The sequence below is a fragment of the Perca flavescens genome, chromosome 13 (genome assembly GCF_004354835.1).
Source record: "Perca flavescens isolate YP-PL-M2 chromosome 13, PFLA_1.0, whole genome shotgun sequence".
NCBI lineage: Eukaryota > Metazoa > Chordata > Actinopteri > Perciformes > Percidae > Perca > Perca flavescens.
In genome coordinates, this window is record NC_041343.1 from 9,829,633 (window position 1) to 9,853,192 (window position 23,560).

The 23,560-nt window shown below is 41.1% G+C and overlaps 1 protein-coding gene across 2 annotated transcripts in view; it reads right to left on the reverse strand.

Annotated features, from left to right (window-relative positions):
- The window catches only part of abr (ABR activator of RhoGEF and GTPase), a 139,746-nt gene that overhangs the window by 64,964 nt on the left and 51,222 nt on the right, over nucleotides 1–23,560 (reverse strand). The window contains exons 2-4 of one of the 2 annotated variants that reach the window (XM_028596339.1): nucleotides 16,845–17,026; nucleotides 6,995–7,093; nucleotides 4,638–4,823 (exon numbers count right to left, since the gene is read on the reverse strand). In XM_028596339.1, coding sequence (XP_028452140.1) covers nucleotides 4,638–4,823; nucleotides 6,995–7,093; nucleotides 16,845–17,026 — 467 coding nt within the window. Of the gene's footprint in view, nucleotides 1–4,637; nucleotides 4,824–6,994; nucleotides 7,094–10,867; nucleotides 11,189–16,844; nucleotides 17,027–23,560 lie in introns of those variants that run through there. The other variant, XM_028596340.1, reaches the window with a different exon arrangement.

Consider the following 23,560-nt stretch of genomic DNA (forward strand, 5'->3'; position numbering starts at 1 on the left):
TAAGCTTAAAAAGGTCCCATGGCATGAAAATTTCACTTTATGAGGTTTTTTAACATTAACATGCATTCCCCCAGCCTGCCTATGGTCCCCCAGTGGCTAGAAATGGCGATAGGTGTAAACCGAGCTCCTTATGAGGTCATAAGGAGCAAGGTTACCTCCCCTTTCTCTGCTTTGCCCGCCCAGAGCAGAAGATTGGGTCCTGAAGACTAAGATTCGACAGGCAGACATGACTCACTGCTAAATGCTAACATCAGCAAGCCAACATGTATACAATGACAATGTGTGTTAGCCTGCTAACATCTGTTAATGAGCACTTAACACCAAGTACAATGACGGGGATGCAAGTATTTGGTCATAAACCAAAGTATTTGACAAATTCCAATTGCCATTTTGACCTGATGATAGCGCTAGGTGAAAAGTTAAGGGATCAAAAAAAGTTATTAATATTCATCCTGAGGGGGACATTATTGCCTTTACCACATTTCAAGACAATGCATGCTATTGTTGTTTAGAAATTTCTCTAAAAGTCAAAAATGTCAACCTCACGTGGCACTAGACTAGAGCATACAGTAGGTCAGAGGATCATCAAAGTCAGTAAGCTGCATATCCTTGGGATAAATGTCTACATGCATCATGTCTGAAATTCTGTGGCAATGCATCCAATAGTTGCTAAGATATTTCAGTCTGGACCAAAGTGGTGAACTGACCAACATTGCCATCCACTGCTAGAGACGCCACTCGCGGGTTAGGTAAGCACTAGCAGTAATCCACTTACCACAATAACATCATATATGGATTACAGTTAGAGTTGGTGTCAAAAGATGGATGCATGTCTTCAGAAATGTGTTTAAAATTAGTTTTTATCAGGCCAAGAGCTCTTCAGAGGCATGGCCGCTGCAAGATTAAACCCTTCCCACTTACCAAATTATCAAAGTCCCTGGAATACCTCCAGGGACTGTCAAATGTGATCCAGTCATGGGCTGCAGCTGAGCCCTACAGTACTCTTATCTGAAAAAGGTGAGAAAAGTTGAAACCGTGGCTGGCTTTTATCCCTTTTCTGTATGTCTGCTTTCTGTAACTCTGTCCCTCTTTGTTGCTTCAGAGGCCTCCATGCTGCTGACAAGGAGCAGTAGGGAATAGACCAGATAATTACACTGCCATCTGTCCTCTCACACTGCAACTCTGACTAAATGTTTAGCTGCCACATGACATGATCATGTACGTACATATACGCAGCACAGATGGGAGCTGATGACTACACTAATAGGTGTTACTTGGTGGTGCGACTCCTGGGGTCCACAGAGAAGAAGGGGGGCGAGAATCTAAATGGGAGCTCTGTTCATTTTCTCTGCTACTAAATATAAGCTCAATCAATCTCCCTGAGTTAATAGTCTAACACATTTCAAAGCTGTACAAAACCCCCCAAAAAATAGTTACATAGAACACAGTCCAAAATTAACAGAATTATGATTTAAAAAAAGGAAATATCACCCCAAAGAATAAGTGACTTGTGAATGAGTGAGTTTAAGAATCTGACCAGAAATTCAACGCTAACTTTCGGTACTTGAAAGTTTTCAACACTCTTGCTATGGACACTTTTCAATAGGTACCAAAAATGTATTAAAAGTGTGCTTTTAAACATACACTGATTGTTTCTGTGGTGTTGTGACTGGTAAGTTATTATTTTGCCACTACGGCTGGTCAGTTTTGTGATGAGATGTTAGCTAGCTAACCTTAGTCTCCTTGGTCACCTAACTGTCTTGTTGTAAACACATAGGAGTTAAGTACTGGACAATCTGCAGTAGCTAGTAGTTACAGATTCAGTTTTTTCTTGTAGCTAGCCACTCCACCACCAGCTAGCTAGCTTAGCTAGGCTCAAACCAGATGCTAGTTCATTGAGTGCTAAAGTGAGAAACACTGCTAAACGGAAGTCTGTTTCAACGGTTTCTTGTGCTTTATTTACGTTAATAATATTGTATGATTATAACCTCATTTAATCTGTTGTCTTGAATACCCACTGTATATTTGGAAGTTGCAATCTTTGAGTCATAGTGGGTTACTGCTAATAAATAACTCTGGCTGACGTGTTTTTTTTTTTTTTAGAAGATGTCAAAATGTACCTGAAATCCTTTGTGTGGTGTTGAAAACCAAAAGCGAAAGATGTCAACATGGCAGGGAGCCCCGTTTCATATCAGAATAAGGCCGGTTCCTCATAATGATGGCATCAAATTTACACAGTTATTCCAGCCGAGTTGTTACATCTGTTAAACAATCTGTAGCTGAGTCACTGGGGTGTGAATGAACACACCAGATGCATGTAAATGCAGCTTTACATTCAACCTTATGATAACAAACAATGGGACACCTTGACTTTGTCCAAAAAGATTTGGTGACAAACTAAGTTGATAATCAGACCAGGCCTGCAGTCAACTGTATGCTATGATATTGTCCCCTGCACACTGAATCACAGGCCAGTAGAGCCAGATTTTTTACATTATATTAAATAGCAACTTTATACAGTTACTTCTCTTCTTAAAAGACTAAAATAGAAGTCTTGGCTCTAAAGAGTTTATTTGTCTGAGCTGGCATCACACTTACTCTTGTGCTTCAGTCAAAACAACAATGTACTCATGACTTGGCAAAATGTCACAGGATCTCTCATTATGGGACATGATTAAGTCACAGCTCATTAGCGAGAATAAATTACATCTCCTAAGATCCAAAAACATGGCGCACACTGAATACGGAACATGTTTAATCGCTGATCCCACATCAGTTAATCACATTTATCCGGTTATTGTCATACAATTTGAAGGGAGAGTTCTAAAGCTACATCTCTCATAAGTGTCAGGGAAGTTGGAACTAAAGTTTTTTTTTGTGTTTCAGTCAGCTAATTCAATACTTATTTAACATCCAATCCACAATGACAGTCGATATGTATTGCTGTGGAATGATGCAAGGTAAGGTAATATAGATTTTTGCCCATTATCTTTTAAAATTCTATCACAAAATGTGGCCGTAAAAGACACAGTAATAACACTTTGAAAAACTGGAGGGCAAAAACAAAGAAAGAATTCGAACACAATAAAAATGAACCTTAGTAATGGCTATAATACTGTATGTGAGCATATGAAAATAAAACTAAAATCATGGTTTTGTTCTCTTTCTTCTGTGCTATTCTGAGCTCCTGACTGTAGAGCAAAACCCCTGTTGTTACTGTCTGGAAGAAGAGGCTTACAGCAGTTCACTACCACTTTTCTGAATAGAGTTTGCTTGTCTGTCTAGTTTCCAGTCCAGGAAAATCATAAACCACAATATTCTGTTACCTCCTACCCACAGTGGGACGTAGTCAGGGTGAACTAACAGGACACAGTGTGCCAAGGTTTATTTACTTCCATCATACCAGCTACACTACTGCTCTCAGTACCAAAGGACTTTCAAATTGGTCAAAATGGCCACTAAAGTTTGAACATTTTTTTTACGATGACTGCCTCTGGATTTTACACACTGAATGGGCACATTCATTTATAGATTAGATTTCTGTGTGGATTTATTTTGCCTACTAAAAGTCCAGTTTCTTGCATCTCAGCTGAAAGTCTCTATTACAGCACATTGCATCAGCCTAGTATCAGTATACAGTTTGCCAATCACATTTAAAAGGTGCCCTGCCACACGTATTTCATTACTTTGTGGTAATGGCTGAAGTTCTACCATGGACTCTGTAACATTTTTTGTGGAAAAAATGCCTTGGTTACCTTGTTTCAAGCCATTCTAGCGTGGTATAGAAAGCCTACAGGAAGACTCAGCTCGATTTCTGCCAGTTCTCATTAATATTCAACAAGCTAAGCTGTTTAAATCTGATTGGCTAAAATGCTAGCCAATGAGAGCCTGGCTGTCAGAATCCTTTACCCAGCCCAACTGGGCGAGCTAATGAATAGTAATGAGCTCAGGCAACATGATGTCAGACTGACCAGCTTTTGTAATTGGCCTGATTTCTCTGCTTATTTCTTTTCAGTGGCTAGAGCTGACAGAGGAGGTAGCAGTTCATTTTTACATTCACAACATAACACAAACACATATGGACCTAACATATTTCAAAAAATGCAAGTAAAAACGGTTTTGTATGGCAGGGCACCTTTATTGAGTATCTAAAAGAGAGACACACTGCATATGCACATGCTCTTATAGTATGTTATGTGCCGAGAAGCCCTGTTCAAATTGCATCATGCGCTGCTAATCTGACAATATAATGATGTAACACGGAGGGAGGAATAACGGAGCCGGGAGCCTTGCTAATTCTATAAACAGACACATGCACACACATAACAATGATGTTGTTACATTATGTACTGAGAGCGCCTGTTTAAGCAACATAATCCAGCGCAAATATGACGCCGTTATGGATCGGAGACTGCAACATTTCTGCTAATGCACTTAGACCACAGACATGGGGGAGTGCGCACGCACACGCACACACTTACGCACACAGAGTGTAATTTAGAAGAGTGATTCACAGAGTACAAATAGTGTCTGACAATTCTCCCTTTAACACTCATTTACTTGCACCCTGCAAATGATGGAGAGGGAAAATTAAAAAGACCCAGACACCGTAGTTTCTGGGCAGGCGTCAGACTCACCAACTTCTGGAACAAATGTCCCACGGTGACCTTCTCGTCCCACTGCTGGATGTTGGGTAAGAGGGCGTCGTAGAACTCCTTGTGGATCTCAAAAATGTCCTGGATTTTGTAGAAGATGGTCTCTACCTGCTGTATGGTCAGGACGGGCTGCGAGGTTGTGGCTGTGGCTTTCAGAGGGCGCATGGGCTGGATAATCAGACATGGAGAGAACAAACAGACTGAGTGAACACAACCAAGGATCTATCTTTCACAAAGGTCAACTACAGTAAAAACATGAAGAACAGTAAAGTAAGACATCAGACCTAAAAAATGTAGTGATTCTTTTTCATCAACTTCACAAAGTATTTGTTGGCGTGCAGGGAAACCTCTACGTTACACACAGAGAAGGGGCTTGTGTGTGTGTGTGTGTGTGTGTGTGTGTGTGTGTGTGTGTGTGTGTGTGTGTGTGTGTGTGTGTGTTGTATTTTCAGAGGCTTCAATACAGTGTTTGTCACATAGTTGTAAAGAAGCCTGAAAATAAAACTAAAAGATGTGTACTGTATTGTGTAATGTTGCAATTTCTTTTTGATAAAATGAATCTCATTCAGGAACCGGTATCGGTACCGGTATTGAAAGTTTTTGAATGACACCCAACCCTATTGTCTAATGTCAAAGCAGGCTTTTAAAGCAAGCACAATTAAGGGCAGGTAATTGTGCCGGTCAGATTGTACGCAAACTCGGTTAATCATAGATATGAGTGGAGTGGACGTGGGAGAGGGGGGACACTGAATTACAGTGATAAACAGAAACGCTTTCACGTCATGGAAACAACCATTCTCTCGGGCTGATGGTGAGTCAGCCTCTCGCTGGTTGCAGTGGTTGTATAAAGGCAGAGCTGAACAGACCTGAGCAGGTTTTATCAACAGTGTCAGTCAGATGAATGAATTTCCATCTCCATTTATCTTTCCATGTTACATTACATGTTAGACACATGGGCCAATTTACAGAGTTGTAAGAAATCAGACTTTTTTTTTTTTTTTTTTTTTTTTTTTAAATGTATTCACAAACAATGTACTGCTATAGATTTAAATATGGGAAGTCAATATCTAAATAGTTAGAAATAATAAGCTATCTGTACAGTATAACAAAATCTATATTCCTAATCTATCTAAATCTTGAACCAGTTCTATTACTTTACTTTGGGTTATCTAACACAGGTTTGTCATCACAATGTGTAGGTGGGTCTTTGTCTCTGAGGCACAGTGAGGTGGCTTGTTAGGCGTTTGAACCAACAGGTTAAAGACAATGGACTTGTCCTTGCCGTGAGATAGGGTAACCCTAACCCTTACCCTGGAGATAGGTCTGGCAATGTGAGACTGCCAAATATAAAAAGAAATGCAACAAAGCAAAAAAAAAAAAAAAAAAAAGTGTTCTCAATTCTCTCAATTTTAAAGCGAAGGGGGACAGGAACAAACTCTTTATTGCTCGAAACTGTATCTTGTGTCATCACTGAGGGTTGAAAGAGAAGGAACTGAGAGACTGACCATATTACTGCAATCTTTTGTTTACCTCATTGACTGACTGCTGACTACAGCTTTTTGTGCTGTAGTGGCAGAGGTTTTCTACTATAACTGCTGTGTGACTATCCATAAAACAAACTTACAGTTTGATGTCAAACTAACTTCATGTCGGTCAAACTGCGGCATGTGGCTGAGAGTGGCAGGAAATGAAATAGTGGCTTAGTATAGGGAAGCATGTTCATTTTATGTTAAGCATTGCAGGAAAGGGCTGTGACTGTGGTCCTGCTGTCAGTGAGGCCATTAACCACTAAAAGACACACAGCAGCGGCACTGCAACATGAGCCTCAACATGCTGTTTTTCCCAAACAACAAGAGAATGTCTATGAGTGTCAGAAAGTCATTATCTTCACCCTAGGGCTGGGCATATATCAACATTATATCAATATATTAGGCTAGATATCGTCTTAAATTTTGGACATCGCATTATGACACAAGTGTTGTCTTTTCCTGGTTTTAAAGGCTGCATTACAGTAAAGTAATGTCCTTTTCTGAACTTACCAGACTGTTCTAAACTAACAGTTCTACTATATGTCTTTACCCACGTAGTCATTATATCTACATTACTGATGATTATTAATCACAAATCTCATTGTGTAAATATTTTGTGAAAGCACCAATAATCAAGTCTACAATATCGAAATATCGATATTGAATACCGGGAAATTTGATCTACTCAACATCGCCCAGCTCTACTTCACTCCAGCTGTATTATTCACACACACTGTCTAGTTCAAAACAATGTTTGTCTACTGTGTGTGTGTGTGTGTGTGTGTGTGTGTGTGTGTGTGTGTGTGTCACCAGTAGCAGTGCCTCCAGCTGGTTAATGTAGATCTCCTCGCTGGCCAAGAAACCTGACAGCACCAGCTTCTTCATCTCCAGTCCTTTTTCTATGTCTCCCTGCAGGATAAAACAGACATGTAGTTATACATTATGCACACACGCACGCTGCCACTGCAGTTACCGCATCAGTTAAACATGAGATTAATACACACACACATCCAACGTGTGCTGGAATGAGCAGCAGGGAATCAGAAAACACGTTAACGACTTGCTTCCTCTGTGGGAAAGTCCTACTCCTAGTACTTCCAGGCAGTCGTCGCATTTTGACTCCAATACCAGGGAAGTCACCTCCCTAATCGTGTTTAAGAAACACTGAGCGAGAGCAACACAAGACACACTAATCTTTTTATCCTAACAATTGCCAAACACCAGTTTGAGTGAGAATTCTAAATGCTTAAAAAGGCGGGAAAGGTGAGAACTCTGGCTGCAAGCAGTGAACTAAAAAGGTTAAACTGAGGTGAAATGCTTAACTTGTCTTGCTGTTGATATTCTACAGCACATTATCCCATCATGCATTGCGCAGGAATCAGTGAAACATACTAGATTGGATGAGACGCACAAGTCAGACTTACTTCAATTTACACCTTTATCGGCCATTATATCGCCATCCAATCCACATGATGCACATGTCTCTAACTCCTCTACTTTGGGTGTAACTACAGACCATAAAACCTGAGTGGTTAATACAAAGTCAAAAGTGTCCAACAGTATTGCAGTCCTAAACAAAGCAAAGTATATACTGGATTAGAAGGCACTTCAAATTCTGTTTTCACATTCTATTAAACAGTAATATGTATTAAAGCAGATGCAAGTTTTAGTGAGTGGAGTCAAACTGTGGAATTCTCTGGCAAATAACTTCAAATGTTACTACTATTCAACTTAAGAGGATGTATAGAGACCAAATAGTCGGACGATATGAATTGAATGAGTTTATGTTTAATATTTGGGTGTATTTTGATGTGCGTGCATGTGCTTTAAAAGGCTCTTGAGAGTATGGGCAGGTCATCTATGGTAGACCATCCTTGTAACTTATTTAGAGAAGGAGCTGAACTAAGATTGTTCTTCTCTCTGCTCTTTTTTGATCATGAGATGTGTACATTGTTGTTGCAAATTGTAACTTACAGTATATCATGTGTTGGAAGTGCACACCGGAGTGATTGAAATAAATGACAAAATTAAATCTATCTTCATTTCATGTCAGAACATGAACAGCACCAAAATGACAAGAATCTGAAAAATAGCCATTCAAATCCTCTCTAAATGTGTTTAAGAGCAGGTTACCAAACAACCGTGGAACAAGCGGAAACATAAACTTGAGTAAGAGAGCTAATCTCAGTTTTATCTCCAGAGTCAAGTTTTTTTTAACCAGTTTTGTTAATTGCGGTTTTATTTACTCAAGCATAATATACATTTTTCTTTATCAAATTGTCAGAAATAACAGGAAAATGCGTATATATATTTCTGTCAAATAAGGTAACGCAGACTCATTGCCTTTACTGCACGCGGGCCGATCATGCTAACTGCAGTGTGTAGTCTCATCCTGAGCCAGGAAAAACCTTGCTTATAACAATGATATATTAATGCTTGCCGCGTGATTCACACCATACTCCAAACGGCAAAAATCCACAGTGGTGTTAATATGATTTAAACAAGTCAGGCTCAGGCCACTATATGTATAAAGCATATTAAAAATGTGTTGAGCAAAACAATTTTAAAAAGGTGTGAAAGCTACACAAGCAGTCCTCATAAATATTCCTCCATAACAAACTGCATATAGCTCAACAGTAAGTCAACAGCTGTTCAGGCTGTCAGTCACACTTTCCAGCTGCTCAACAGACAATATTAAATATAAAATCCAATAAAGTGAGAGTTGTAAAAATGACGTTGAAGTGTTATATGTACTTTAAGGGAGGGCAAAGAACTGCCGTGAGAGCAGAAAAGGAAAATGAATTATTAACACCATCAGATCCTTAAAATGATATCAGCACACCAGCCCGATAAGAGAAAGAAGGAGCCATGACCTTATGGTTTTAACCCAATCACGTCCACCTTCTGACACCGATGTTATCCCTCAAGACTGCAGGTGTACAGTATGTGCACAATACATACTTTACATTTCTCAATAACAGGACTATTAGGAATGTGTTTGCTGGAGAAAAGCAGAGATTTAGCAGAAAGTAATACTTTATCCCAGTTTAAAGATATGTACCTATAAAATACACAACATACACTATTCAAGTAGAAAAGAGAGAGAGTTCTCTGTGCTTCTGCACACCACAACAATCCGGTGCAACCAGGGCAGGACAAGACAGTGTAGAGTAAAAAGATCGCCGGTGCAACACAGAGGTCTTCTTAATTTATAGTTTTCTTTTTTTTTTTTTTTTTTTTTTTAAAAAGGTGCATAACCGTGACTAACTTTTCGATGTAAGGTTACACCTTCATCAGAGTCCTGCTAGTAGTAGTTTCGATGAATGCAAGTCACACATTCGAAATCTGTGATAACTCTAAAATGTTACATGTGAACACTTGCTCATCAACATCCCATGCACCCCCACTGAATGCTGATGCTTAATCTCCCTGTGATTGATTCTCTCAAGTAACAAGTGACAATCTATAAAGCCAATCAGAAGAAGAGAACCAGGAGTGATTTCCATAGATCACGTCTCTTTTAAATACATTGCGGAAAGCTTCCAAGTGAGGGGACGTCATTCACCTATCAAGCTGCGTTCACAATCACCTCAGTAAGTTCACGAAGGATTTCAACAGCACATGTATTGAGCAGGGTCTAAGCCTATGACACGGAGCCTCGGAGCCTGTTTCAAGCCTGTGTTCCTTGTAAGAAACGGAATGTTCCTTCTGACTAAATATCAAAACAAAAGCAGCACTAGAAATGAGTCATCTTAGATCCTTCTTTGATATAAGTACTGCTGCAGCTCACCATTTATTTTAAGCACTGCAAACCATATGTGTCCACATCTTCAGACACTGTTTTTTTTTATAAATGTCATTGCATTTTATTTATTGCAATTACATCCCAGAGCTTCTCTAACAATATTTCTTAACTTTTTAAAAGTCTGAGATGCCAGATCCTTGCTTAGCCCTTGACTAAACAAATGCATTTTGTTGTCAAAGTAAACAAGTATCTGTTGGTGACGTGTAAAGCTTACTCTTTTAGTGACAAACATGTCACAGCAAGATGAAGAAGAAAAAACAGGAAAGGAGGGGGGAAACGGTTTTTTCCAACAGTGGGAATATTTTCCCTCCGCTGTACAAAAGAGCTACTGTGTGGCGAGCAGGCAAGATGAGAAATACATGAGCGGTGAAAGGATTTTTCCAGAACAACCTGCTGTCCTGAGCCTGCACTTTTTTTTTTTTTTTTTTTTTTTTTTAATTGTGCCCTCTGCTCTTATTCTGTGTGATAAAGGAGCTGATATCAAGTGTGACCAGGAACAACAACGCAGGCAGCACTGCTTGTCATTTAATCTACTGGGAGGAGCACACACACACACACACACACACACACACACACACAAAAACGCACACACAAAAGTTACTATTAGAAACAGACCTGCCGTCTTTAAACATTAGCAGAGTAAGGAGACATGTGCTGCAGAGTAGCTGCCTCATCAGGCCACGCTGACACACCAATGGCTGTCACACACACTCTTACAGCACACTCTTGCAGCACAGATGGCTCATAGGCACACGTAGCAGCTCACAGTGACGCCACATCACACCAAACACTAATAAGACTGGTTAGTCACATACATGTGTGTGTGTGTGTGTGTGTGTGTGTATCCCCTGCATCCAGCTGTCTAGCCGCTGTCTCACCTTGAACTGTCTATGTAACGGAGTGATGGGATCCAGCTCCCCATCTCCATATTCAGACACATCTTCCTCCTCCTCCTCCTGCAGCACCCTGTCCAAGTAGCACAGCACTTCCTCCTCTTCCTCCTCCATGATAACTCTTTTTTCCTCTCTCTCTCTCTCTCTCTCTCTCTCTCTCTCTTTCTCTCTCTCTCTCTCTCTCTCTCTCTCTTTTCAGCCTGAGATTCCCTTATTCAGGGCCTGCCTGGACACATCAGTGTTTTCCCTTCAGAGCAAGTCGTCTGGACACCGAGAGAGAAAGAGAGAGGACGCCGCCTACACAACCCCACCCCCTTCCTCTGCTGGGCTTCCTGGTGCGAGTATGTGGGTATGCCGTGTGTGTGTGTGTGTGTGTGAGCCACTGTTCCACCTCGGTCGATGAGGTCTGCCCTCCCTCTACGTCCGCCCCTCCCCTCACAACAAATGCTATCCAGCCACTTCCTTGATGACTATAGACCCTTTCTGTCTGTGCTTCACTGGGAGACTCAGTCTGCTTCATTCTATTCATTTCTTTCTTCCGCTATCTTCATGCTAAAGCCACTTCCTCAAACACACAGTTTATCTCTTTCTTGCATGAGTGTTAGAGTTTTCTCCCCTTCTCTCTGGCCATTGTCTCTTTATTGATCTGCTAAAAGCCGTAGATGTGGAGCTGAGACGAGCCAATATGCTGCTGGTGCGGCCGATTCTAATTACAGGTCACATAGTTCAGTGGGTAACAGGAGTTTAGCACCGACAGAACGTGGGGTTCAAATATAAAATGGTGTTAAAAAAAAAAAAGACATGTGCATCAAGACAAGCGGTTCAGAAAAATCAATAGCCCTTACTACTAGAAAGGAAATGAAAGTGAAAATGCGAATGACAATCCAGATGTGAAGATTCAGCTATACCTTTGTGTGTATTTGTTAATGAATACAGTTCACTCGCCACGATCTCTCACCATGCTCCTGACCCTTAGATGCCACTTTACATCCTCAACTTTGTCAGCCTCCCTCTAGATTTTCCTACCCCCCTTTTTTTAGGCTCTCTGTCTGGATCTTCAGATCTGTGCGGGACAGTTCTGCAAAGCTAATCTTGCAAAATCCAGGCTAGCTCTTCAGGTTGCTAATCTCCTAGCATATATCAGACATGTAGGTCAGACTTAATTTACAAGCCAAGGACTTGGAAGAGTGTAGGGAAAATAAATAAGTGTAGTAAATTTATGCTTGCGGCTTGTATTTCTAGGTCACCACAATTACAAGCCATTAATATGGGCAGAGAAAGGAACATATCACAAAGAGGACAAAGGGAAGAAAACAATGTCAGCTCTAAAGAAAGGCTGAATAGAAAAGAAGAAGAAATATAACAAGGAGGATAAAAAGAAAACTAAAAGCATAAAACTAGTCAAGTCAATTTTATTTATACAACCCAAAATTAACAACTTGACTCATACAACTATCCTTAGACTCTCCATTCGAATGAGGAAAACCATTTTAAGAAGGGGGAAAAAAGGAGAAACCTCAGAGTAACAGTGGAGGGAGGTACATGCAGACATACAGAAACTATGGTTTGAAAGCATCGCAAACTACAAACGAAAACCTCTGGAAGTTCATTTAACTCTTGCGCGTGAATTTACAGACACGTTCCTTATGCTGAATGTATGCATTTTGGCATGGAGGTGTCAGCGTTGGCTCTGTCATGTCAGCAGATGAAAGGTAAACTCAGTGGAAAGAAAGGCCGATTTAACAAGGCGGTGAGGAAAGGGCGACTTCAGTGGAAAGACCTTTAGGCTGTGGCGTCTGACATAAATCCTCCACAAACAATCTCTAGCAGCTGCACTATGAATCGCTCTGACTCAACTTGCTTCTAAAGTGTCGGGGTCAGGAGACATATAAAGGACAGAGTGGGTGGATAAATACAGAATGCACCATCAGAACTACAAATCTAGATCATCTAGTGCTACATTTTGCCTAACACTATGCGTGCAATGACGGCTGCTTGAAGGTGGAAGGATTAAAATGTTTTAGGAATCTCTGCCCTGATAAAAACCCTGTGAGGTCAAACCCATTTGGCATTTTAACCATTTACATACCCAAGTAAACAATATCAATATATAAAGTCAATGTTTGCAGTTCAAATGTTGTTTTGCTCTAAATACAAAGTGCCTCTCGCAACCAATTTATTTCATTGTTAAGAGCACACCTAAAGGATTTAATTGAGCCATTTCACAAAATGTCTTTAAAAGTGGTTTGTGTTAATGAATGTATCATTATTTCTCATTAATGGTACTCAATTCTAGTTAGCCTCTATTAACAAACGTTCCTTTCACATTTTTCATCATGTGAAAATATCTCATCCCGTCTGTTCATACCCAAACTCTCCACTAGATGGGGACACGTTTTCACTTACACAAGCTGACGCTGGCACAGAGTGACTCGCATTGAATTCAATGCGCTTAATAATTCATAAATTGCTGCTATAACAAGCAGGTCAATGATCAAGGCCACTGTGTATTTACATTACTATGATAATGCTGTGATAATAGAGCTGCTTGGAAAAGAGATTAAAAAAAAGAGCCAATGGGTGAACAGGAAGAGCAGTGAGCAGTGTTTTTTTTCTCTCTCTCATCACATAAAGGTCTGAGCCAACCAACCACTCATGGTTGTTGTAGTTTTCATTCATCCTTTTTAATACTGCATGTCAAAGCTACTGACATGTGTGAAATGAAAGCCTGCTAGCTTCTCTTACTGTGTGTGTGTGTGTGTGTGTGTGTGTGTGTGTGTGTGTGTGTGTGTGTGTGTGTGTGTGTGTGTGTGTGTGTGTGTATGGTCGGTTCAGGTCAGGGTCAACATGACTCCCGCCGAGCTTCCCTGGGTGCTGAAGCACCCACACAGTCAAGACACAAAAGTCTGACACAAACAGCTGCGAGGCATGAAAAGAGCCCTGCTTAACCATGACCTACTGACATGAACAAGGGAGTGAGTAAATATCAGGACCATGTGTGCTGAAATATGCAGATCGGAACTTTTAGAAAACATTTTGGTATTTTTATATAAGTGCTATATTGCTAATCTCTGTCAGAAATGAGTATAATGACATTGGCCCAATGTATTCCCATTTCACTAAAGCTTTTGCATCAGCTGTTGATGCCTGGTGTCTGGTTGGACTTAGTCTATATCCTTTGCGTTCCACTTTCGGGATTGCTCTTTTTTGTGCATTTTATAGGTTTACAAAGTGAAAAAGCCCAAAGTCCACCCCAAAGGGACTTACCAGCTCCAACAGAAAACACTTTTCACAAACTGCTCCAAACAGCTCTACTGTAGTCCAGCCATTACTTCAGAGACAAACATCAATTTGTAACACACGTTATAATAGGCTCGTTAGAGATGAACTGCGCCTTGCCTGTAAAGTGGACGAGAGTAGGCGGCGGCAGCCGGGGTCGGTGGCAAAAATCATGTCACGTCGGACAGCCTACAGCCGTTTCCAGCAGCCTTCAGGCTGAACAGGAAGTCACAAAAACACTCACATCCTGTTAGGTCTGAATCCAAATTAATACAAATATTATCAGACCCATGTATCAGCTTGTACACAGTCTCCAGTTGTTTTTATTATGACAGAGTAGCTCTCAAAATACTCTACATGTGATCTGTTGCTGATTTTAATAAAACAGACTATAGATGATCCGTAATCTGACTTCTAAACGTAACTATCAGCCACACAACATGTGGCTTGTACAGAATAAGCCTTTAATCAGACAAATAGCAATTCAAATCCCTCCAATTCAAAAACAATAAAAAGTTTATATAAAAGGTCATCATGTTGAATCGATTCTGAACCAATCAGCTGTTAGATCAGCTGAGAGGCAGGCGTTTCCCAGCATACCGTGGGTCCACCTGGGTCTTGCAGTCGGTGAAAAGTAACTGCGCTGCCTGCGTTTCAGAACTGCGGGCGCCTTGATCTCGTGAGGTTATTGTTGCCCACGTGTGCATGACGTCAGAGCAAGTCGGGATCAAGTCGAAACAAATCTAACTGATTCAAACGAGCCTATTGCTCGCCTAGCTGCTAGCGTGGCACGCCCTCATACTCTGCTTCTGACTGGCTAGCAGTCCTTACCTAGCTACTGCACATGTGCGACTCCCAACAAAGATGGTACAGAAGTGTGATGCCTCACTCGGTAGCTAAAACAGAGAGCTCAACACACAGGGTGAAAAGAGGAGCTGCGGCAATGTGCAGTACAACAAAAATATGGTGTTTTAAAAAAAAAAATTATAAAAATATTCTGATATAACCTCTAAATACAATTATGAATCTGAAAATGAGCATAATATGAGCACTTTAAATTCGGTGGATTCATGAGGACTATGGTTAACTGCTCCTCAGATCTCTGCAGGGTAAATCTAGACAGCTAGCTAGACTATTTCTAGCTAGCTAGGAGTTTCGCACCGCCACGATGATTCTGATTGTTTTAAATATGCTCATTTTCAGGTTCATAATTGTATTTGGAGTTATATCACAATAGGTTTAGATGGTTTCATTTTTTTTTTTTTTAAAAACAACATATTTTTGTTGTACTGCACATTGCTGCAGCTCCTCTTTTCACCCTTAGATTATTTTTTGGGGGCTTTTCCCTTTATTTCGTGGCAGGAAAGGTGGGAGAGAGATGGGGGATGACACAGCAAAGGGCCGCAGGTCGGACTCAAACCCGGGCCGCTGCAAAGGACTCAGCCTACATGGGGTGCACGCTCTTACTGGGTGAGCTAGAGGTCGCCCCACTTTTGTTCCATCTTTGTTGGGAGTCACATGCGCAGTAGCTAGGTAAGTACTGCTAGCTAATCCACAGGAAACAGGTAGTATTATATTTCCTGCAAGCAGCAGTTTATTTGGAGTAAACAGAGGAGGCATTGGTTTTCTTCTTCACATACCGCACTGATAGCCACTGTGACTGAATAAACAAAGTATAGAGTACCACCTACAATCTCTTATTTCTAAATCATTCACTGCAGGTGAACAGTAATAAACTGAAAAATACAAAGAAAAAACGCACCACATCGCTGAACACTGACTGATTGACACTTGACAACTACACCTTTGTGAAGGAACACGGTCCTGGAATGTATTCTGCAATCACACAGCTTCACTGGCAGACTGATGCTGGTGGCGTCAAACGCCATCTGGGTCAGTGGTCATTTCCTGCTGCTGTATATGCGCCACCTGCAGTGTGCTGTAGGCAGACCGCCTATTGTGGCTAATCGCTAAAAATTACACAGGGTCTAGATCCGCCGGCTAACTTCAGGAAGAAACCTACTCCTCCTCCTGCTGCTGACAACGAGGAGACACACTGGCTGATGACACGTGCGCTTTAACTGGAATATACTCCTAACAGGATGACATTATGTCAGGCTGTACATAATGTAATGAGTATTGTATTAAGATAGACTTGAAAAAATCTCAAACTATCTTTTAAAAGAAGCTTCAATGCAAAATTACCGTTGAGAAGATTCATTTTGAAAAGGTTGTGCAGGAATAATTTGACTTTCGAAAAAATGTCTTTGCATACTGTAAAAACAGGAAACTCTCACGTTGGTAATCGCAGCTGCATTACCAGTTAACAACATCATAACGCTGACCAACCAATCAATAGGTAATAAAGCTCTCCGGAACTCAATCCAATACTTTAAAGCATGTTTTGGAAAATAATGCTGATACATATAGCACTAGCTTCAGGCCTTTCAGGATTTACATATTCTTCCTAAGAAACTGGCCTGGAGGAAAAATTGCGCCTGAGCTAATCAGTCATATAGTGTGTAATATCACGACCTGAGACCTCCAGCCTGTGATTTATGCTGCACGGCCCTCTCACATTATTCCACTGTCATATACATTCATATAATATTATGACGTTGTGTATAGAAGTTCAAGCGTGGAGGACTGTGTGTGCGTGTGTGTGTGTGTGCGCTTCTCTTACCCCTGCCAGCAGGCTCTCTGGTGGTGTGGGGGAGACCATCTCTCCGTCGGGCCCTTGGGGCGTGCACAGCTGGGGCGACATGGTGGGCGACTCGTCTATATATGGCAGCGTCTCCGAGCCATCCTGAGACTTGCCGTCCTCCGCTCCGTCCCCCTCGTAGCCATCTGTGTTGTAGTTAAAGTCTGGAGGACAGCGCGACAGGGAGGGAGAGATGCTGATTAGCATTTCACCACAGAGAACAAGGCCATCGCTGGGCCCCAGCAGCTCACATCTACGACTCCGTGAGAACAATCTCGTACTTTCTCGATGTTATTTGCAAGCATTGAATTCTCCTGTTACCCACCACTTATTCTGGCACTACACAAAAACACAAAGAATGGGCGAAACGAACGCTGACATTTCTGGAGACATTTTATGAATGCAGAGGGCATGTGGATTTGTAACAGTTAAAAGAATAATAAAGATGGGACTACACAGAATGACAGGGGACAGTTGAAGCTGGTTTAAAGCTCAATGGCATCAACAAGCTGAAAACATGCCAACAACAGCATGAAACAGGTTTCAGGGCCAAACTATATAGAATAATTAAAGATGGACATGTAATCTATCCACCCATGTGCTGAGCATGCTAAACTCTACGTAACTCTCTTCATTTTAGTTTAATTTTGCTTCCATGCTATCACAGTCTTTAGGTTTTATATATTAGGCTCAGTACTGAGGTGGATATTCATGTCCAGTGATGACGCCGACGTTCAGGCCTTAGTAACAGTGACAGCTCCAGTGGAAGGGAACAACGCTGACTCAGAAACTACTCCTGCCCTGCCTTCAAAAGAACACCGCTGAGGAACAGTGGAAGAAAAAGAAAAAGGCACGGGGAGATATAAAAAGCCCGTGTGAGACATGAAGAATGTTTGGTTGAAACCTTTTATATCTGATGTCTTAGTAGTAGAGAGGACAGGTGTCTCAGGGATGGTAAAAACAAGGCTGAAGCTACAACACATACTGTTTGCTAATGTACTATAAGTAAGTAAAAAGTGCAAACAGAGATAAAACAGAGACGTTTACTTATGCTTACACAAAAATAACAGATTGTCCAGGATGTTCATTCTTTACCCTGGCCGGATAAAAATCCTGTTCATCTATCTGATACAGTGGAGTATATATCCCTTATGAGCAAGGCCACACGGAATCTGCAGACACAGAATTCGGCAGAATTTTCTGCAGATTTTAAACAAAAAAAATGTTATTAAAACTCAGAATGTTAACACATATCCACCACCCCAAGCAGACAAAAAGTCCGCTAAATGCTGCAGAATTTCATTCTGGATCACCGCATTAAACTGTAAAAAACTAGTTGGAGTCTGCTTATGAGCTTAAACTAGGAGAAGTACATGCACCATGGGCTGGTGTAAAAAGCTGAATTTTGTGGAAGGTGCGTAGGTGGGCCTATCTGACTCCATATAGCCTACGCTTCAATTCAACCACCACTTTATAGTACAAATGTGTGGGAACCCACCATTGTACAGACGTAAACGTGTTTGAGAGGGTGTAAGTGTGTTTGTGCGCTCTTAAGAGCCACAAACAAGAAATAATTGAAAAATAATAGCAGGGGTCAATCCCGACTGGGACGACACACACCATCGAGCTAATGTTGATGATGGGTGCCTAGAGTGGCCAACACAGCACCGTCTGTCACCTTCTGACACGCACCGTAACCCCGCAGTCGCTGGCCCGCCCACGTGCCTATCAAAAAATTCCCTCCATCTGTTAGTTGCATGTGAGTGTGTATGTGGACCGTGGAGAGTCACAGCTAGCATATGGTTTATTTGTAGCTGTTGGGGCTGTAGCAGACAAATGGTGCACTTGGGTCTTAGCTGACTTAGTGAAGAGCACACAGAAAACAGTGACAGTGTGCTGAAGCGCAGACAGAACATGAGACATAAAGGTAAGGAAGGGGGTTTAAACACTGATGTTAGATCATGCGTCCACATCCAACTGTGCTGTGATCATGCCATCGGAAAGATATGCTCTTCCAATATGCAAGTGTGTGTGTGTGTGTGTGTTTTTCTCTCTCTCTCTCTCTCTCTCTCTCTTCCATCTGTTCCCTTTCTGACTCTTCTGTACACCTTCTGGCATCCTGACATGCTAGTTTGTCCCAATCTGCTAAGGTTGTGTGAGTGTACGGGATCATGAGAAAAACCAATCGGTTCTTGTTATCTAAAAGATTTACCCGATGTCATAGCACTCCTAGTGCCCCCAAATCCTCAACGGAAGGAAGGATGGATAGCACAGAAAGCCTAACATTGGGCACTTAGGTCGGTTTCCTCTTTTACTGTACAAAGATGTAGGCCACATTTACTTTTTATTTGCAGAAATATCAGTAAGCAGCAAGCAGAAAAATCATTCAGAAATACAGTCCCTGCTGTGCTGAGCAGAGAGGAAGTTGGTCCTGAAGAACAGAGCTACATGTAGAGCAGTAAAGACAAAGCGGAGAAAATGGGAACACTCTGCTCTCTGGTCCATGCACAGCCTACAGCGTGCACACAAATACACGAGCGGCGTTGCCTCGTACATTTAATGTCAGCCTTGTGTGTATTGTGTGTTAAACTGAGAACGGAGTAATTTTGTGTGTGAAGGAATCTCTCTGCGTGCAATTTGGTGTGTGAGTGGTCATTATTTCTACTTATTATGTCTGATTAACCATATTAATGTGTGAGAGAGAGAGAGAGAGAGAGAGAGAGAGAGAGAGAGAGAGAGAGAGAGAGAGAGGGGGGGGTTTGAAAGGTCCACAATTTAAGTCAGTTTTCTTTTGAGAACTAGTTTTTTGTTGTTGTAATAAACAAGTGTATTTTTAAATAATGATGGCCAATAATAAAAAATAAAAAGTCACCAAAATTAAGTAATTGAACCTCATCATTAAATACTGTAGTGTAGATAAGGGGTAGATGCTCAGTCTAGGTGCTAGCTATAGGGTTATCACTAAGTTCACGCAGGTGTGTCGGCCAGAACACAACTTAAAGCCAAATATCCCATGAATAAATTCATTCAAACCTTTATTTAACCAGGAAAAAACTCCTTGAGATTACAAATCTCTTTTACAAGAGGGTCCTGGCAAGTGGCAGCAGCTAAGTTTCAATAAATAAATAAATGAAGAGCTGGGAGATGTTCTTTTCCATTTATTTCTTCCTCGTTCTTATGTGTACGTTGGAGTGTGAGTGTGGTTTTCTTCTCGTTTACGCACACTCTGAAGCAAGATGCTGCTCACAACCGCAGTCCAACTGACCGACTAACTATCTTACTGCTAATTAGCTGTGTGACGTCAGCTATAATATGCCAACCAGCACGCGCTTTGGCTACCCTGTTACAAGCACTGAATAAACGAGCGTAAACGTGAAACACAAAACCCAATATGGTCAACTGTACTAAATAACTGCAACACTAACATAACTTTGGGGGCTTTTCTACAAATACAAAATGAGGAAAAAACTGCAAAAGAAAAAAAAAAAAAGTGTTTCCAGTATGGAGTCAAACAGCACGACACCCCTGTAGATGTGATTGGGTTACACTATATAAGCCATCAGATAACAAAGAGGAAGAGTGGTAAAAAGAGAAGTACATTTTATAATGCAGGTCAACACATTTGTTGTCTTAAAACACCAGAAAGTGAAGACGGGCACTCAGAGCGTGGAGCTAAGCAGGGAGGAGAATCCAATTTTGTTGATACAAAGCATCTGACAAATTGCTTTTATTTAAATTAATGACACAAAAGATGTGGCTCCTTTCCAAAACATGACATTTAAAAAGGAACAAAACTATTACAAGCCTGATGCAAGTGTCTGCTATTTTAATATTTATAAACGCACCTGTGCCATGCGCTTCTCGCCATGCGCTTAGATTGTTAAAATAGGTATTTTTTTGTGGTTTCCCATCCTGTTAATAATTATAAAGAATATTTTATCGTCTGAATGGGAGTCTTTTTTCTGCTGCTAAATTCTATATATTCTACCTTCACCTCACGGTGAACCTAACTCATATCAATCAGTGCTCTGTTACAAGTTTACTTATGCCCTGTCTTTTGTTGTATGTTGTCTGTCCTGTCCCTTGTCTGTCTTAAATGCTTTACTTTAAGTAGTAATTGCACTTTATGTGTAGTCTATAATGTGTGTGCACTAAATGTAGCCGGTCTCGAATGTTGTTTTTATATAATGTCGTTTTTATATATTTTAAATGTGTAACACCACTTGATCCATGGTGAAACGTTGTTTCGTTTCACTATATACACAGTGTATATGGTTGAAATGACAATAAAACCCACTTGACTTGATGTCTGTTGCAGCACTGTTGTTCTACACTCCTTTTTTGAATAGCAAGTTCCCAATAATCTATAAATAAGTTTTTACAAAGCTCACTGAAAATGAAAATATTCCTCCGCACTTTTCTTGCAGATGTCTTTGGCAAATTGGTTCAATAAGACAAATTGCACAAACAACTGACAAACTATGAAACAGAAGCTCTGACTAGGGCTTTGACTTTTGCCCAAAAATCATATTCAAAGTTTGTTTGTTTATTAATACTCGAATATATTCAAATATTTATTAATAATATTTTGACCATTAAATGCCTTCAGTAAGACCTTTATTGGTATGAAACTTAAGTTGTAGATGGTTAAAAAGTTGAGTTCTCTGTGCTTCTGCAGACCATAACAATCCGGTGCAACCAAGGCAGGACACAACTGTGTAAAGTAACTTGATAGTTTTATTTCTTAAGGTGCATAACAGCGACTAACCTTTTTGATGTAGGGTTACATCATCTGAAGATGTAACCCTACATCGAATTGTTTGTTTCTTTAAGTTGTAGATGTTCTGTCCACCAGAGGGCAGTGTATCAGTCAATGTCAATAGGCAGGCAATGATGTTTTCAGAAGAAAAACACACTGCCATTTTTTTTAATTACAAGTCAGACCCTGGATTAAACACAAACAGTATGCTTTCAACAAGAAGTTCGGAGCTTTCACCATAGCCTACGTAAGTGGTCTGATGTTTATACTTGTGCGCTTGTGTGTGTGTGTGTGTCGAGCCGGCATGTGTGTGTGTGTGTGTGTGGGGAGTGTGTGTTAGAGTGAGAGAGTGACGGCGATTACCGGTAGCTTCAGAGCAAGTAGCGACTCTAGGGTCATAGTGGGAGGAATAAAGCGTCTCCTAGAGCTGGGCAATATATCAATATTATATCGTTATCGTGATATGAGACTAGATATTGTCTTAGATTTTGGATATTGTAATATGGCATCAGTGTTGTCTTTTACTGGTTATAAAGGCTACATGACAGTGAAGGGATGTGATTTTCTGAACTTACCAGACTGCTGTAACTGTTCTATTTGCCTTTATCCACTTGATCATTATATCCACATTACTGACGATTACTTATCTAAAATCTCATTGTGTAAATATTTTGTGAAAGCACCAATAGTCAACACGACAATATCGTTGCGGTATCAAGGTATTTGGTCAAAAATATCGGGATATTTGATTGTCTCCATATCGCCCAGCCCTAGCATCTCCCCTGTGTTTTCTGACCACGGTGAGACGTCTGTAGCAGGAAAAGTTAACCCTCTCCTTGATTTCATGTTGTTTATGGAGAAGGAGAACCAGGAAATGAGTCGGGGGGGAAAGGCAAGCCACGGCCGAGCGACGTGTGTCGCCGCGACGTGTAGTTACATTTTGAAATGTGTGAAAAAACCTCGGAATCGGAATTGAAAACAACGTTTACAAGCAAACGCATTGGGAAAAAAATAATGCCCATAACAGGTTCGAATATTAAGGGCTGCCTAATATTTGTTGGAATATCATTAATTTTTGAAATATTCGAATGATATTCGAATAACGAAGCTCAGAGTACAAAGCACTAGCTCTGATTTTAGATTTTACAATATCACTTGGTTGCATTGCTGTTGTGTTGTTTTGTCTAAACCCTGCCACAGTCATAAACGCTCCACACGTGCACACGTTTAGCTGCACACATCCTGACAGGCTGAAATGTCGGCTGCCTCAGACAGCTAATGCACCCTGACAATCCCCATGCGTGACAAAAAAGGAAAAATCAATGCCGCACTGTCCATGGAGATGGAATCCTTCTGCGGTGAGGTTTCACCACGCTAATGTGTTATTGCTGTTCAGTAGAGCGGTCCCCAAACAATACACATTTTACAGGGGTAAAACGGGAACAAGCTCGACATGACAGGTAAATAAACCGGAGATAATGTCAAGTAAAAAGATTGACTTGCAGAGGAGGGAGATCCCATTGACGAATCGATACAGCCTCGATCTGGCACATTACTACAGTGAAGTGGACCTACATCAGGCTGTGAAGATCAACCCGCACGACGCACGCACGCACGCACGCACGCACGCGCACGCACCAGAGAAACTACACAGTCAACACAGGCCCGACCAGACTTACCATTGCTGGAGAAGAGAGAACGAATATGACACGCAGCCTCGAAGAAGAAAGCCATGAGTGCGTTGGCGCGTGTGTGTGTGCATGGTCTGACACAAACACCTTCACTGGCTGCCATCCACGTTCATGTCGAGGCAGTCAGCTAACATGATGTCACAACGTTAGTCCCACTGGTCACTCAAATTCACCAACGCCAACTGACAAGCTTGCTCAACTCTTCTGCCACAGGAGCGATCCAAAATAAGAGCCGGTTTGGAGCTGCT